Source organism: Oncorhynchus gorbuscha, linkage group LG19, assembly GCF_021184085.1.
Source record: "Oncorhynchus gorbuscha isolate QuinsamMale2020 ecotype Even-year linkage group LG19, OgorEven_v1.0, whole genome shotgun sequence".
NCBI classification, from domain to species: domain Eukaryota; kingdom Metazoa; phylum Chordata; class Actinopteri; order Salmoniformes; family Salmonidae; genus Oncorhynchus; species Oncorhynchus gorbuscha.
This window is the reverse complement of record NC_060191.1, coordinates 11,208,747-11,224,072: the sequence shown is the minus strand read 5'-3', so window position 1 is coordinate 11,224,072 and position 15,326 is coordinate 11,208,747. Positions and strand designations below refer to the sequence as shown.

General features: G+C 45.7%; 1 protein-coding gene across 1 annotated transcript in view; it reads right to left on the bottom strand.

The window, feature by feature from the left end:
• Positions 1–2,387: 2,387 nt before the first annotated feature.
• LOC124005997 (E3 ubiquitin-protein ligase HACE1-like) overlaps positions 2,388–15,326 on the bottom strand; it is a 31,254-nt gene continuing 18,315 nt past the window's right edge. Inside the window, 5 exon segments of the mRNA XM_046315655.1 lie at positions 2,388–4,243; positions 4,676–4,789; positions 4,885–4,955; positions 5,197–5,295; positions 14,988–15,184. Of these exon segments, the coding sequence (XP_046171611.1) occupies positions 4,141–4,243; positions 4,676–4,789; positions 4,885–4,955; positions 5,197–5,295; positions 14,988–15,184 (584 nt within the window). The 3' untranslated portion in view covers positions 2,388–4,140.

The window sequence follows — 15,326 nt, the reverse complement described above, 5'->3', positions numbered from 1 at the left end:
TCTAAGAGCTTTCCACACCTAGATTGTGCTAAATGTTCCCATAATCCTTTTCAAAATTCTCCAAGCTCTGTCAAATTGGTTGTTGACCATTGCTATACAAACATGTTCAGGTCTTGCCATAGATTTTCAAGTAGATTTAAGTCAAAACTGTAACAAATCTGTCGTTCTGCCCCTGAACAGGCAGTTAACCCACTGTTCCCAGACGTCATTGAAAATAAGAATATGTTCTTAACTGACTTGCCTGGTTAAATAAAGGTAAAAAAATATATATTTAAAAAAGCAACTCCAGTGTAGATTAGGCCTGCCTTGTGTTTTAGGTTATTGTCCTGTTGAAAGGTGAATTAATCTCAGTGTCTGGTGGAAAGCAGACTGAACCAAGTTTTCCACTAGGGTTTTGTCTCTGCTTAGCTCCATTCCTTTTCTTTTTATCCTGAAAAACTCCCCAGTCCTTAACGATTACAAGCATACCCACAACATGATGCAGCCACCACCATGCTTGAAAATGTGGAGAAGTATTCAGTAATGTGTTGTATTGGATTTGCCCCAAACATAACATTTTATATTCAGGACAAAAAGTGAATTGCTTTGCCACATTTCTTTGCAGTATTACTTTAGTTGCCTTGTTGCAAACAGGATGCATGTTTTGGAATATTTTGATTATTTAAGCTTCCTTCTTTTCACTGTCAATTAGGTTAGTATTATGGACTAATTAAAATGTTGTTGATCCATCCTCAGTTTTCTCCTATCACAGCCATTAAACTATGTAACTGTTTTTAAAGTCACCATTGGCCTCACAATGAAATCCCTGAGCGGTTTCCTTCCTCTCTGGCAACTGAGTTAGGAAGGATGCCTGTATTTTTGTGACTGGGTGTATTGATACACCATCCAAACTGTAATTAATAACTTCACCTTGCTCCAAGGGATAGTAAATGTTTGCTTTTCTTTTCACCCATCTACCAATACAGTAGTTGTCCTTCTTTGCGAGTATTTGGAAACCCCCCCTGGTCTTTGTGGTTGAATCTGTTTGAAATGCACTGCTCAACTTAGGATCCTTACAGATAATTGTATGTGTGGGGTACAGAGATGAGGTAGTCATTGAAAAATGTTGAACACTATTATTGCACAGTGTGAGTCCATGCAACTTATTATGTGAAGAAAATTCTAAAAACATCTTCCAATTTTGACATTATGGAGTACTGGGTGTAGGCCAATGACAAATTTCTGAAGGCACTGTACACTATAGCAGAGGAACAGGCGAAGTGAGAGGGCTGATTCCACCCCAAAATCTGTCCACGTGAAGATAGTTCTCTGTAGCGCTCTGCCTGCAGGTCATTGCTGGGTGAAATATGCCCCAGTGTCTGCACTAGAACAAGCCGAAGGGGAGTGACAATCTACACGACCATATTTTCAGCCTCATTGCTTTGTGCAGTTTGTTCTGTAGTAGAGGACATGTACGCAGTCAGTGGTTGTGTGTGTATAAGAAACAGAGAAAGGGTGAACACAGCAGATGTAATCAGTATGTGCGGATGCAGAGGTAATAACTCCAGAGGCCAGCCAGAAGAGTGCATTTATCTCTGTCTGAGAACACAGAGCAATCAGAAAAACCTCAACCAGCCAGATGAAGAACTCTGGAGGTCAAAGGTCAGAATCTACTCTATAGTGCAGTGGTATCGCCTGACAGTGTCTAAAGCAGTGTGTGTATGTGTGTACTGTGTTATCGCCTGAATGTGTCACACGTGTCCAAGGAGGAGAGAATGGAGGGTGAGGATGAATAGTTAGCTAATTCAATTAAATGAATGAGAGTGTATGTTAGTGTGGCGAAGATATGTGGTAGAATGTGATGGACACTCTTTCTCTACCCACATATTCAACCACTTTTACATTCTGCCTGCTCACTCTCTCTCTGGGTTGTCAAGGGGACATATGCCGGGTCCACATCTCAGCCAGCCCTGGGCCTGTCCATGCTGCGCTGCCTGTGTGTGTGTACTCAACCAGACTTTGGCGTTGCCATGGTGAACCAGCCAGGCTGTGTTTAAGGTAGAGCTTGGAAGGGCAGATTGTATGGAGGATGCTGCGTTGCTATGGAGAACATAAGATGTGTGTTTAGAATGTGGCTTTGGTCACAGTGTGTCTGTCTGAGAGAGATGGAAAAGAGGTTGTGTTTGAGGGAGAGTGCTGAGGAAACCGTTTAGCACAGGTAGCCCTGCTGATCTCAGCCTGTGACCAAACACAGCACATGCTGAGGGAACATACGTCCAGACACACACACACAACTCCACCCACTATGCACTTTACCAGCATGCCCTCACTCACACAAGTTTGGGAATTGCTCAATGCTCTCCCACAATCACTCACTAATAGTTTATGTATGGGGGGGATACAATCTCGAAGTTTAAACAATGTATTATGTTTATGGTAAAATACATACTTTGTTTTTGAGTAATTTGCAGAAATATCTATAAAGGCTCTGTATACAATACAACATCTGATTACAATTGCAAAACAAGTCATACATTTAAAACAATAGTGATAAATAATATGAAATATAAGTATTTACATTCCCACATCATTGTAAAGAAGTAGAGTCATTTAAATCAAGGATCAAGAATAAAACATTTCTTAGCTACATTCATGATATGTCAAGTCATGATATGTCAAGTCATGATATGATTCTTATCCCTTTTTAGAACATGTTCCACCATAATGTTCAGGTAGGATAAAAACAAAAAAGCAATAAAAATCAAACTGGCTCTCCTTTTTGGCACTGCTGACCAAACCTTTCAATTAGCTCTATATACTGTAGTGCTCCTCTAACCTTCAATTCGACTGAGCTGAGAGAAATACAACATGGTAAGCAGAGGTTGCATCCCAAATGGTACCCTATTCCTTTCATACTGCGCTACTTTTGATCAGGGCCCATAGGGCTCTGGTCAAAAGTAGCGCACTATACAGGAACTATGGATACATTTGGGATGCACCCAGAGAGTCCTGCCAGTCAGATACAATAGAAAGGGATGACTGACTACTGGGCCCAGTTTTCCAAAAGTTTTCTAACCTGATAGGATTAAATACATAGAAATAGAATGACTAGAAGTCGCTGATTCGTCTGTTCTATTCGTTCTATTTCTATGCATTTAATCCTATCCAATAGGCGAAATCCGGATAGATAACTTTTGAAAAACTGGGCCCTGATGATCACTACAAGGACAGAGATACAGCTGCAGATGACAGAAAAACAACAGAATGACACTAAACTGAAGAACCTCACAAAGTAGAGCCATGAGACATGCACCTTATAGGGTGAGGGAGTTGTGGTTAGGCAGCAGTGAAGATCAGGGATGTACTGTAGCAGGGGGTAAACACCTGTAAGCACCGTTAACGCTTCTATTCATTTTGGGAATCGTTTATGTACCTATTCCTAGGACAAATTAGCCATTTTTGCATTAGTGTTTATGTTACTTGCAGGCTAGAATCTTTGCCACCTTTTTACGACTACCTCCCTGGTAAACACATGTAAAACCACCTGGCCACAGCCTCTTACAGTAATATCATTATAGACTCCCCCTTCAATTTGAAATACACACCAACCAGATCATTCCATATTACCATGTTACAGGAGAAGAATGACAAAGGAGAGAGACTAAAAGGAAGGCAGCTGACTGGCTTCACGCCGTGGGAGGGATGCTGTGCAGCCAGTCTAGTGGATAAGTTGTTGTTGTGACCATGGTAACATGTTTTTGGCAGTTCAGAGTGAAATCAGGGGTATCACATTTCCTTTGCCTTCAATTAGGTTGAAATGACAGGGAGCTTGTTTATCTTATACAAATCATAGCTAGCTCTGGCTGTAGAATAAAATCTACCCAGCTAAAACAAACTGCCACATAGATAGGTGAAATATGCCACATAGATAGGTGAAATATGTTTGGATTAGGAAGTGTTGGATGGATTCCTTGCACTGATGTGTCCATGCCAATGCGCGCACACACACACACACACACACACACACACACACACACACACACACACACACACACACACACACACACACACACACACACACACACACACACACACACACGCACACACACTCTCGTGTGCATGGACCAGAGGAGTCCCGCTGAGACGCAGCTGCAGCCAGCGTCACGCCATGGTGTATCCGTAACTCCCACAATGCAGTGCGACCAGCAGCCTGTCCCGCAGGACCTCCTGGCTGGGGTATTCTGGGAGTTTCATCATGTTGATGCTGTGGGAGGAACATCATGGTCAATGTAGTTTCTTGTGGTTCACTGCAGATTGATGGCATATCATTATGTCTCATATCCAGCTGCTGTAGTATACAGTACAGTGGTGATTTCTACCTGCCAAAGTATAGACCTACAGTGATGAGAACTACAGTACCTGTCCTTTCTATCCAACATGCAGAAACCCCTCCCTGTTTTTCCCTCTCCCCCTCTTCTATACCAGTGCACTAAAGCAACACACACACACACACACACACACACACACACACACACACACACACACACACACACACACACACACACACACACACACACACACACACACACGACTCCAGAGGCAAAGGAGTCAGAGGAACCATACTGCCCTCTAGTGCTTTTTCTGTCAGCATGCTGCTCTCTCTCATGTGTAAGTGACATGTGTGTGTGGTCCTTACCAGGTGCTGGAGGTAGGCAGTAGGTTTGATGTGTATGGTACAGAGGCAATAGTGAACTTCTGTAAGCCACTACCTCCCATCAGAAAGGCAAAGCCACCATGGGGTACCCTGGAACTGACAGGGACATGAGAGAGGAATTAGACAGGACAGTTCTTATGAGGGAATTACTGTGAGAAACTCACCTGCCACACACACTATTAGAAATTCACCTGCCAGTGACAAACTGCAACAGTAGGACCCTCTCCTCTTGGGTAAGGCTTTCTACCACCTTCCAGAACCACTGCAAGACAAGAGAATCCACATTAAACCAAATGAAAACCACTGTGAGATAAGATAATCTGACAAGAGAATCAACTTTAAACCACTAAGCCAGCCTGGGAGGTGGTGTTAAGATCTCTGTAGGATCTGCCAAGCCTGTGGTACATCTCTCTGATTTGGAGGTGTTCCAGTAAAAAGGTTCCTCCGCTCTGATGAGGTGGTGTTACATGAAAAAGAGTCCTGCCTGGTGAGAGCTAACTCACCTGGATGACAGGTTCCTCCAGGTCATAGCCACTGGTGTATTCTGTGTTCCTGTGCCAGTCCTGCACATCGATCTCTGGCATCCCAGACAGCAACAGCTCCTACACACACACACACCCACAGAGACAGACACCCACACAGAGACAGACAGACATACAGACACGCACATACAGAGAGGTTAAATGGAGTAGTAGTCAGGACACATGGATCATACACAACAGACGTATAAAACATAACTTAATGCTTCTTCTGTTCAAAATCATGTTGTCAAAGACACAAGGGTGTTTTTCTAACGCAACTGAACACAGGTGGTCCAGTGGTAAACAGAGCAAAACTCTCCTCCCCACAGATCCTTACTGTTGTCAGCAGGCGTGCTGTGACTGTGTGACCGAGGCTTGTACCTGCACACACATGTCCAATAACACACGGCGGGCCAGATAATCGCCATGGTACCCTATCGATCCAGGGACTAGTGAGGACATGGATTTTGCTGACACACACAGAAACAAATCTGATCTGAGCCGGGCGACGGTGAGAGGCCTCAAGGTGACCCCAACATCCCATTGACACACACCGAGCCAGACAAGGTCAATCAATCCCTGCATCAGACATCAGATCCCGCTAGGCGAGCAGGCGAGAGATGAGGAGGAGAATAAAATATAATGGGCAAGAGGTGTTGAGAACAGAGAAAGAGAGGTGAGGAGAAGGGAGTTGAGGACAGAGAGGAAAAGAGAGAGAGGAGAGGTGAAGGGAGTTGATGACAGTAGAGAGGAAAAGAGGAAAAGAGAGAGAGGAGAGGTGAAGGAGAAGGGAGTTGAGGACAGTAGAGAGGAAAAGAGAGAGAGGAGAGGTGAAGGGAGTTGATGACAGTAGAGAGGAAAAGAGAAAAAGAGAGAGGAGAGGTGAAGGAGAAGGGAGTTGCTGACAGTAGAGAGGAAAGAGAGGAGAGGTGAAGGAGAAGGGAGTTGAGGACAGTAGAGAGGAAAAGAGGAAAAGAGAGAGAGGAGAGGAGAGGTGAAGGAGAAGGGAGTTGAGGACAGTAGAGAGGAAAAGAGGAAAAGAGAGAGAGGAGAGGTGAAGGAGAAGGGAGTTGAGGACAGTAGAGAGGAAAAGAGGAAAAGAGAGAGAGGAGAGGTGAAGGAGAAGGGAGTTGCTGACAGTAGAGATGAAAAGAGGAAAAGAGAGAGGAGAGGTGAAGGGAGTTGAGGACAGTAGAGAGGAAAAGAGGAAAAGAGGAGAGGTGAAGGAGAAGGGAGTTGATGACAGTAGAGAGGAAAAGAGAGAGAGGAGAGGTGAAGGAGAAGGGAGTTGAGGACAGTAGAGAGGAAAAGAGGAAAAGAGAGAGAGGAGAGGTGAAGGAGAAGGGAGTTGATGACAGTAGAGAGGAAAAGAGAAAAAGAGAGAGGAGAGGGGAAGGAGAAGGGAGTTGAGGACAATAGAGAGGAAAAGAGGAAAAGAGAGAGGAGAGGTGAAGGAGAAGGGAGTTGAGGACAGTAGAGAGGAAAAGAGGAAAAGAGAGAGGAGAGGTGAAGGAGAATGGAGTTGATGACAGTAGAGAGGAAAAGAGGAAAAGAGAGAGGAGAGGTGAAGGATAAGTTGATGACAGTAGAGAGGAAGAGGAAGGAGGTGAAGGAGAAGGGAGTTGAGGACAGTAGAGAGGAAAAGAGGAAAAAGAGAGAGAGGAGAGGTGAAGGGAGTTGATGACAGTAGAGAGGAAAGAGAAAAAGAGAGAGGAGAGGTGAAGGAGAAGGGAGTTGAGGACAGTAGAGAGGAAAGAGAGGAGAGGTGAAGGAGAAGGGAGTTGAGGACAGTAGAGAGGAAAAGAGGAAAAGAAGAGAGGAGAGGAGAAGGAGAAGGGAGTTGAGGACAGTAGAGAGGAAAAGAGGAAAAGAGAGAGAGGAGAGGTGAAGGAGAAGGGAGTTGAGGACAGTAGAGAGGAAAAGAGGAAAAGAGAGAGAGGAGAGGTGAAGGAGAAGGGAGTTGCTGACAGTAGAGATGAAAAGAGGAAAAGAGAGAGGAGAGGTGAAGGGAGTTGAGGACAGTAGAGAGGAAAAGAGGAAAAGAGGAGAGGTGAAGGAGAAGGGAGTTGATGACAGTAGAGAGGAAAAGAGAGAGAGGAGAGGTGAAGGAGAAGGGAGTTGAGGACAGTAGAGAGGAAAAGAGGAAAAGAGAGAGAGGAGAGGTGAAGGAGAAGGGAGTTGATGACAGTAGAGAGGAAAAGAGAAAAAGAGAGAGGAGAGGGGAAGGAGAAGGGAGTTGAGGACAATAGAGAGGAAAAGAGGAAAAGAGAGAGGAGAGGTGAAGGAGAAGGGAGTTGAGGACAGTAGAGAGGAAAAGAGGAAAAGAGAGAGGAGAGGTGAAGGAGAATGGAGTTGATGACAGTAGAGAGGAAAAGAGGAAAAGAGAGAGGAGAGGTGAAGGATAAGTTGATGACAGTAGAGAGGAAAAGAGGAAAAGAGAGAGAGGAGAGGTGAAGGAGAAGGGAGTTGAGGACAGTAGAGAGGAAAAGAGGAAAAGAGAGAGAGGAGAGGTGAAGGGAGTTGATGACAGTAGAGAGGAAAAGAGAAAAAGAGAGAGGAGAGGTGAAGGAGAAGGGAGTTGAGGACAGTAGAGAGGAAAGAGAGGAGAGGTGAAGGAGAAGGGAGTTGAGGACAGTAGAGAGGAAAAGAGGAAAAGAGAGAGAGGAGAGGAGAGGTGAAGGAGAAGGGAGTTGAGGACAGTAGAGAGGAAAAGAGGAAAAGAGAGAGGAGAGGTGAAGGAGAAGGGAGTTGAGGACAGTAGAGAGGAAAAGAGGAAAAGAGAGAGAGGAGAGGTGAAGGAGAAGGGAGTTGCTGACAGTAGAGATGAAAAGAGGGAAAAGAGAGAGGAGAGGTGAAGGGAGTTGAGGACAGTAGAGAGGAAAAGAGGAAAAGAGGAGAGGTGAAGGAGAAGGGAGTTGATGACAGTAGAGAGGAAAAGAGAGAGAGGAGAGGTGAAGGAGAAGGGAGTTGAGGAAAGTAGAGAGGAAAAGAGGAAAAGAGAGAGAGGAGAGGTGAAGGAGAAGGGAGTTGATGACAGTAGAGAGGAAAAGAGAAAAAGAGGAGAGGGGAAGGAGAAGGGAGTTGAGGACAATAGAGAGGAAAAGAGGAAAAGAGAGAGGAGAGGTGAAGGAGAAGGGAGTTGAGGACAGTAGAGAGGAAAAGAGGAAAAGAGAGAGGAGAGGTGAAGGAGAATGGAGTTGATGACAGTAGAGAGGAAAAGAGGAAAAGAGAGAGGAGAGGTGAAGGATAAGTTGATGACAGTAGAGAGGAAAAGAGGAAAAGAGAGAGAGGAGAGGTGAAGGAGAAGGGAGTTGAGGACAGTAGAGAGGAAAAGAGGAAAAGAGAGAGAGGAGAGGTGAAGGGAGTTGATGACAGTAGAGAGGAAAAGAGAAAAAGAGAGAGGAGAGGTGAAGGAGAAGGGAGTTGAGGACAGTAGAGAGGAAAGAGAGGAGAGGTGAAGGAGAAGGGAGTTGAGGACAGTAGAGAGGAAAAGAGGAAAAGAGAGAGAGGAGAGGAGAGGTGAAGGAGAAGGGAGTTGAGGACAGTAGAGAGGAAAAGAGGAAAAGAGAGAGAGGAGAGGTGAAGGAGAAGGGAGTTGAGGACAGTAGAGAGGAAAAGAGGAAAAGAGAGAGAGGAGAGGTGAAGGAGAAGGGAGTTGCTGACAGTAGAGATGAAAAGAGGAAAAGAGAGAGGAGAGGTGAAGGGAGTTGAGGACAGTAGAGAGGAAAAGAGGAAAAGAGGAGAGGTGAAGGAGAAGGGAGTTGATGACAGTAGAGAGGAAAAGAGAGAGAGGAGAGGTGAAGGAGAAGGGAGTTGAGGACAGTAGAGAGGAAAAGAGGAAAAGAGAGAGAGGAGAGGTGAAGGAGAAGGGAGTTGATGACAGTAGAGAGGAAAAGAGAAAAAGAGAGAGGAGAGGGGAAGGAGAAGGGAGTTGAGGACAATAGAGAGGAAAAGAGGAAAAGAGAGAGGAGAGGTGAAGGAGAAGGGAGTTGAGGACAGTAGAGAGGAAAAGAGGAAAAGAGAGAGGAGAGGTGAAGGAGAATGGAGTTGATGACAGTAGAGAGGAAAAGAGGAAAAGAGAGAGGAGAGGTGAAGGATAAGTTGATGAAGTAGAGAGGAAAAGAGGCAAAGAGAGAGAGAGAGGTGAGGAGAAGGGAGTTTAGAGAGGAAAAGAGGAAAAGAGAGAGAGGAGAGGTGAAGGGAGTTGATGACAGTAGAGAGGAAAAGAGAAAAGAGAGAGGAGAGGTGAAGGAGAAGGGAGTTGAGGACAGTAGAGAGGAAAGAGAGGAGAGTGAAGGAGAAGGGAGTTGAGGACAGTAGAGAGAGAGGAAAAGAGGAGAGGTGAAGGAGAAGGGAGTTGAGGACAGTAGAGAGGAAAAGAGAAAAGAGAGAGGAGAGGTGAAGGAGAAGGGAGTTGAGGGACAGTAGAGAGAAAAAAAGAGGAAAAGAGAGTTGCTGACAGAGAGATGAGAGGAGAAGGAGAAGGGAGTTGAGGACAGTAGAGAGGAAAAGAGAAAAGAAAGGTGAAGAGAAGGGAGTTGATGAGAGAGGAGGTGAAGGAGAGGTGAAGGAGAAAAGAGGAAAAGTTGAGGGAGAGAGGGGACAGTAGAGAGGAAAAGAAAAGAGAGAGGAGAGGGGAAGGAGAAGGGAGTTGAGGACAGTAGAGAGGAAAAGAGGAAAAGAGAGAGAGAGAAGGAGAAGGGAGAAGGAGTTGATGACAGTAGAGAGGAAAAGAGAGAAAAAGAGAGAGGAGAGAAAAGTGAAGGAGAAGGGAGTTGAGGACAGTAGAGAGGAAAAGAGGAAAAAAGAGAAGGAGAAGGAGTTGATGACAGTAGAGAGGAAAAGAGAAAAAGAGAGAGGAGAGGTGAAGGAGAAGGGAGTTGAGGACAGTAGAGTTGAGGACAGTAGAGAGAGAAAAAGAGAGAGGAGAGGTGAAGGAGAAGGGAGTTGATGACAGTAGAGAGGAAAAGAGAAAGAGAGAGGAGAGGTGAGGGAGGAGGACAAGGAGTTTGAGTAGAGAGGAGAGAGGAGAGGTGAAGGAGAAGGGAGTTGAGGACAGTAGAGAGAAAAGAGGAAAAGAGAGAGGAGAGGTGAAGGAGAAGGGAGTTGAGGACAGTAGAGAGGAAAAGAGGAAAAGAGAGAGAGGAGAGGTGAAGGAGAAGGGAGTTGATGACAGTAGAGAGGAAAAGAGGAAAAGAGAGAGGAGAGGTGAAGGGAAGGGAGTTGATGACAGTAGAGAGGAAAAGAGGAAAAGAGAGAGGAGAGGTGAAGGAGAAGGGAGTTGAGGACAGTAGAGAGGAAAAGAGAAAGAGAGAGGTGAAAAGGGAGTTGAGAGAGGAGAGGTGAAGGAGAAGGGAGTTGATGACAGTAGAGAGGAAAAGAGAAAAAGAGAGAGAGAGGTGAAGGAGAAGGGAGTTGAGGACAGTAGAGAGGAGAGAGAGAGGTGAAGGAGAAGGGAGTTGAGGACAGTAGAGAGGAAAGAGGAAAAAGAGAGAGGAGAGAGGAGAAGGGAGTTGAGGACAGTAGAAGAAAAGAGAAGGGAGTTGAGGACAGTAGAGAGGAAAAGAGGAAAAAAGAGAGAGAGGAGAGGTGAAGGAGAAGGGAGTTGAGGACAGTAGAGAGGAAAAGAGGAAAAGAGAGAGAGGAGAGGTGAAGGAGAAGGGAGTTGCTGACAGTAGAGATGAAAAGAGGGAAAAGAAAAAGAGAGGAGAGGTGAAGGGAGTTGAGGACAGTAGAGAGGAAAAGAGGAAAAGAGGAGAGGTGAAGGAGAAGGAGTTGATGACAGTAGAGAGGAAAAGAGAGAAAAAGAGAGGGAAGGAGAAGGAGTTGAGGACAGTAGAGAGGAAAGAGGAAAAGAGGTGAGGAAAGAGTTGAGAAGAGAGAAGAAGGGAGTTGAGGACAGTAGAGAGGACAAAAGAAAAAGAGAGAGGAGAGGTGAAGGAGAAGGGAGTTGAGGACAGTAGGAGAGGACAAGAGAGGAAAAGAGGAAAAGAGAGAGGAGAGGTGAAGGAGAAGGGAGTTAGAGAGGAAAAGAAGGAAAAGAGAGAGGAGAGGTGAAGGAGAAGGGAAGTTAGAGGACAGTAGAGAGGAAAAGAGGAAAAGAGAGAGGAGGTGAAGGAGAAGGGAGGAGAGGACAGTAGAGAGGAAAAGAGGAAAAGAGAGGAGAGGTGAAGGAGAAGGGAGTTGATGACAGTAGAGAGGAAAAGAGAAAAAAGAGAGGAGAGGTGAAGGAGAAGGGAGTTGAGGACAGTAGAGAGGAAAAGAGAGAAAAAGAGAGGAGAGGTGAAGGAGAAGGGAGTTGAGGACAGTAGAGAGGAGAGAGGAAAAGAGAAAGGAAAGAGGTGGAGTTGTTGACAGTAGAGAGGAAAAGTGAAAAGGAGAAGGTGAAGGAGTTGAGGACAGTAGAGAGGAAAAGAGGAAAAGAGAGAGGAGAGGAAAAGTGAAGGAGAAGGGAGTTGATGACAGTAGAGAGGAAAAAGAGAGAGAAAGAGAAAGAGAGAAGAGGAGTTGAGGACAGTAGAGAGGAAGGAGAAGGAGTTGAGGACAGTAGAGATGAGAGAGGTGAAGGAGAAGGGAGTTGGACAGTAGAGAGGAAAAGAGGAAAAGAGAGAGGAGAGGTGAAGGAGAAGGGAGTTGAGAGTAGAGAGAAAAGAGGAAAAGAAGAGGAAAAGAGAAGAGTTGCTGACAGTAGAGGTGAAAAAGGAGAGAGAGAGGGAGTGAAAAGAGGAAAAGAGGAGAGTTGATGACAGTAGAGAGGAAAGAAGGGAGTTGATGACAGTAGAGAGGAGAGAGAGAAAAGAGAGGTGAAGGAGAAGGGAGTTGAGGACAGTAGAGAGGAAAAGAGGAAAAGAGAGAGGAGAGGTGAAGGAGAAGGGAGTTGATGACAGTAGAGGAAAAGAAAGCTCCAGGAGAGGAAAAGAGAGAGGAGTTGAGGACAGTGAAGGGGAAGGGAGTTGATGACAGTAGAGAGGAAAAAAGAGAAGAGGTGAAGGAGAGGGAGTTGAGGACAGTAGAGAGGAAAAGAGGAGAGGTGAAGGAGAAGGGAGTTGAGGACAGAGGAAAAGAGAGAGTGAAAAGAGAAAAAGAAGGAGAGAGGTGAAGGAGAGGGAGTTGAGGACAGTAGAGAGGAAAAGAGGAAAAGAGAGAGGAGAGGGAAAAAGGAGGAGTTGACAGTAGAGAGGAAAAGAGGAAAAGAGAGAGAGGAGAGAGTTGAAGGAGAAGGGGTTCACTGACAGTAGAGATGAAAAGAGGAAAAGAGAGAGAGGAGAGGTGAAGGAGAAGGGAGTTGAGGACAGTAGAGAGGAAAAGAGGAAAAAAGAGGAGAGGTGAGGAGAAGGGAGTTGATGACAGTAGAGAGGAGAGAGGAGAGTGAAGGAGAAGGGAGTTGAGGACAAGAGAGGAGAGGTGAAAGTTGAGGACAGTAGAGAGGAAAAGAGGAAAAGAGGAGAGGTGAAGGAGAGGAGTTGATGAAAGAGAGGAAAAGAGAGAGAGGTGAAGGAGAAGGGAGTTGAGGACAGTAGAGAGGAAAAGAGGAAAAGAGAGAGAGGAGAGGTGAAGGAGAAGGAGTTGATGACAGTAGAGATGAAAAGAGAAAAGAAAAAGAGAGAGGAGAGGTGAAGGAGAAGGGAGTTGAGGACAGTAGAGAGGAAAAGAGGAAAAAGAGAGGAGAGAGAGTTGAGGTGAAAAGAGGAGAAGGGAGTTGAGTTGGACAGTAGAGATGAAAAGAGAGGAAGGTGAAGGAGAATTTTTTGAGGACAGTAGAGAGAAGAGTTGGACAGTAGAGAGGAAAAGAGAAAAGAGGAGAGGTGAAGGAGAAGGGAGTTGAGGACAGTAGAGAGGAAAAGGAAAAGAGAGAGAGGTGAGAGGTGAAGGAGAAGGGAGTTGAGGACAGTAGAGAGGAAAAGAGGAAAAGAGAGAGAGGAGAGGTGAAGGAGAAGGGAGTTGAGGACAGTAGAGAGGAAAAGAGGAAAAGAGAGAGAGAGAGGTGAAGGAGAAGGGAGTTGCTGACAGTAGAGATGAAAAGAGGGAAAAGAGAGAGGAGAGGTGAAGGGAGTTGAGGACAGTAGAGAGGAAAAGAGGAAAAGAGAGAGAGGTGAAGGAGAAGGAGTTGATGACAGTAGAGAGGAAAAAGAGAGAGGAGAGGTGAAGGAGAAGGGAGTTGAGGACAGTAGAGAGAAAAAGAGCTGAGAGAGAGGAGATGAAGGGAGTTGATGACAGTAGAGAGGAAAAGAGAAAAAGAAAAGAGAAGAGGAGAGAAAAGAGGAAGGAGAAGGGAGGTGACAAAAGAGAGAGGAGAGGTGAAGGAGAAGGGAGTTGAGGACAGTAGAGAGGAAAAGAGGAAAAAAGAGAGGAGAGGTGAAGGAGTTGGAGTTGAGGACAGTGGGGAAGGGAGTTGAGTAGACAGTAGAGAGGAAAGAGGAGGGAGAGAGTTGAGTGAGAGGAGAAGGGAGTTGAGGACAGTAGAGATGAAAAGAGGGAAAAAAGAGGAGGTGAAAGTTGAGGACAGAGAGAGGAAAAGAGGAAAAGGGAGAGGGAGGAGAAGGAGTTGAGGAAGTAGAGAGGAAAAGACAGTAGAGAGAAAAGAGGGAGAGAGTGAAGTGGGAAGGGAGTTGATGACAGTAGAGAGGGGAAAACAATTTGAGAAGGAGTTGAGGACAGAGAGGAAAAGAGGAAAAGAGAGAGGAGAGGTGAAGGAGAATGGAGTTGATGACAGTAGAGAGGAAAAAAAGAGAGAGGAGAGGTGAAGGAGAAGGAGTTGATGACAGTAGAGAGAAAAGAGGAAAAGAGAAGGAGAGGTGAAAGTTGATTTGAGAGGAAGGAGAAGGGAGGTGAAGAAGGACAGAGGACACTGAATTCAGGTGAAGGGGAAGAGTTGATGACAAAGAGAAAAGAGAGAGGAAAGGGAGTTGAGGACAGTAGAGGAAAAGAGGCAGGAGGAGTTTATCTGGAGGTTTGAGATCCTCAACTTGATTGACATAGAAGAGAGAAAAAAAGAGAGAGAGAGACTCTGAGAGACTCTGACAGAGAGAGAGAGAGAGAAGAGAGAGAGAGAGAGAGAGAGAGAGAGAGAGAGAGAGAGAGAGAGAGAGAGAGAGAGAGAGAGAGAGAGAGAGAGAGAGAGATTTGAGGAGAGAGGAGAGAGAGAGGACTGAGGAGAGAGAGACAGAGAAGAGTTATAGAGAGAGAGAGAGGAGAGAAGAGAGAGGAGAGAGAGAGAGAGAGAGAGAGAGAGATGAGAGGATGGTCAGAGAGAGAGAGGAGAGAGCTGGATGAGGGAGGGAGAGAGATACTGTATGAAGGATGGTCAGGAGAGAGAGAGATCTAGAGAGAGAGGATGGAGAGAGAGAGAGAGAGAGAACTCTGAGAGAACTGGATGGTCAGAGAGGAGAGAGAGAGAGAGAGAGAGAGAGAGAGAGAGAGAGAGAGAGAGAGAGAGAGAGAGAGAGAGAAGAGAGAGTTTTATATATATGGAACATTCACTATGTAGAGTCTGGTTGATCTTTGGGCAGCCCTCTAACGCCGTCTCGTTTCACTGGCTTCTTCCTTACAGAACATTACCACCTACAGGCCAGCTGTACACACATCATATAGACATGACATAGTAATCATATAAGATCATAAGTGTTAGAGAATACAGGGGGCGCAGTCTACATCACTACTTCTTTCTGCTTGACCTGTCAATAATCTGCTATTCTCACCTAGTTGATGTTGAGAGCAACAACAAAATGCTAGGGGTTAGGAGTTTCAGATCCTCCTGTGATAGGCTGGCTCACCTTGTTGTCCTGGGTGACAATGATGCTAGTCCCACCAGGTTTGAGTGGCACCTCCTCCATGGCGCCGAACACATCTGTTTCCACAGAGAAGGTGAGCTCCAGTCCCAGGTCGCTGATGTCGTTGTCCAGGATCCACTGCAGATTCTTAGCATACTCTGGATCGATGGACGAGACGTCCTGGTAGTTCACTGGGATGCCTGGACACACAGACAGCACCCATACTGTTACAACCCTGTAGCGTCACTGTAATATCCCCGTAAAAACACTAACAACCCTATTATAACCCAGCTCCACATGTAACAACCTGCTCAAGCAGAGGATACACCCTGGTAGTTCACT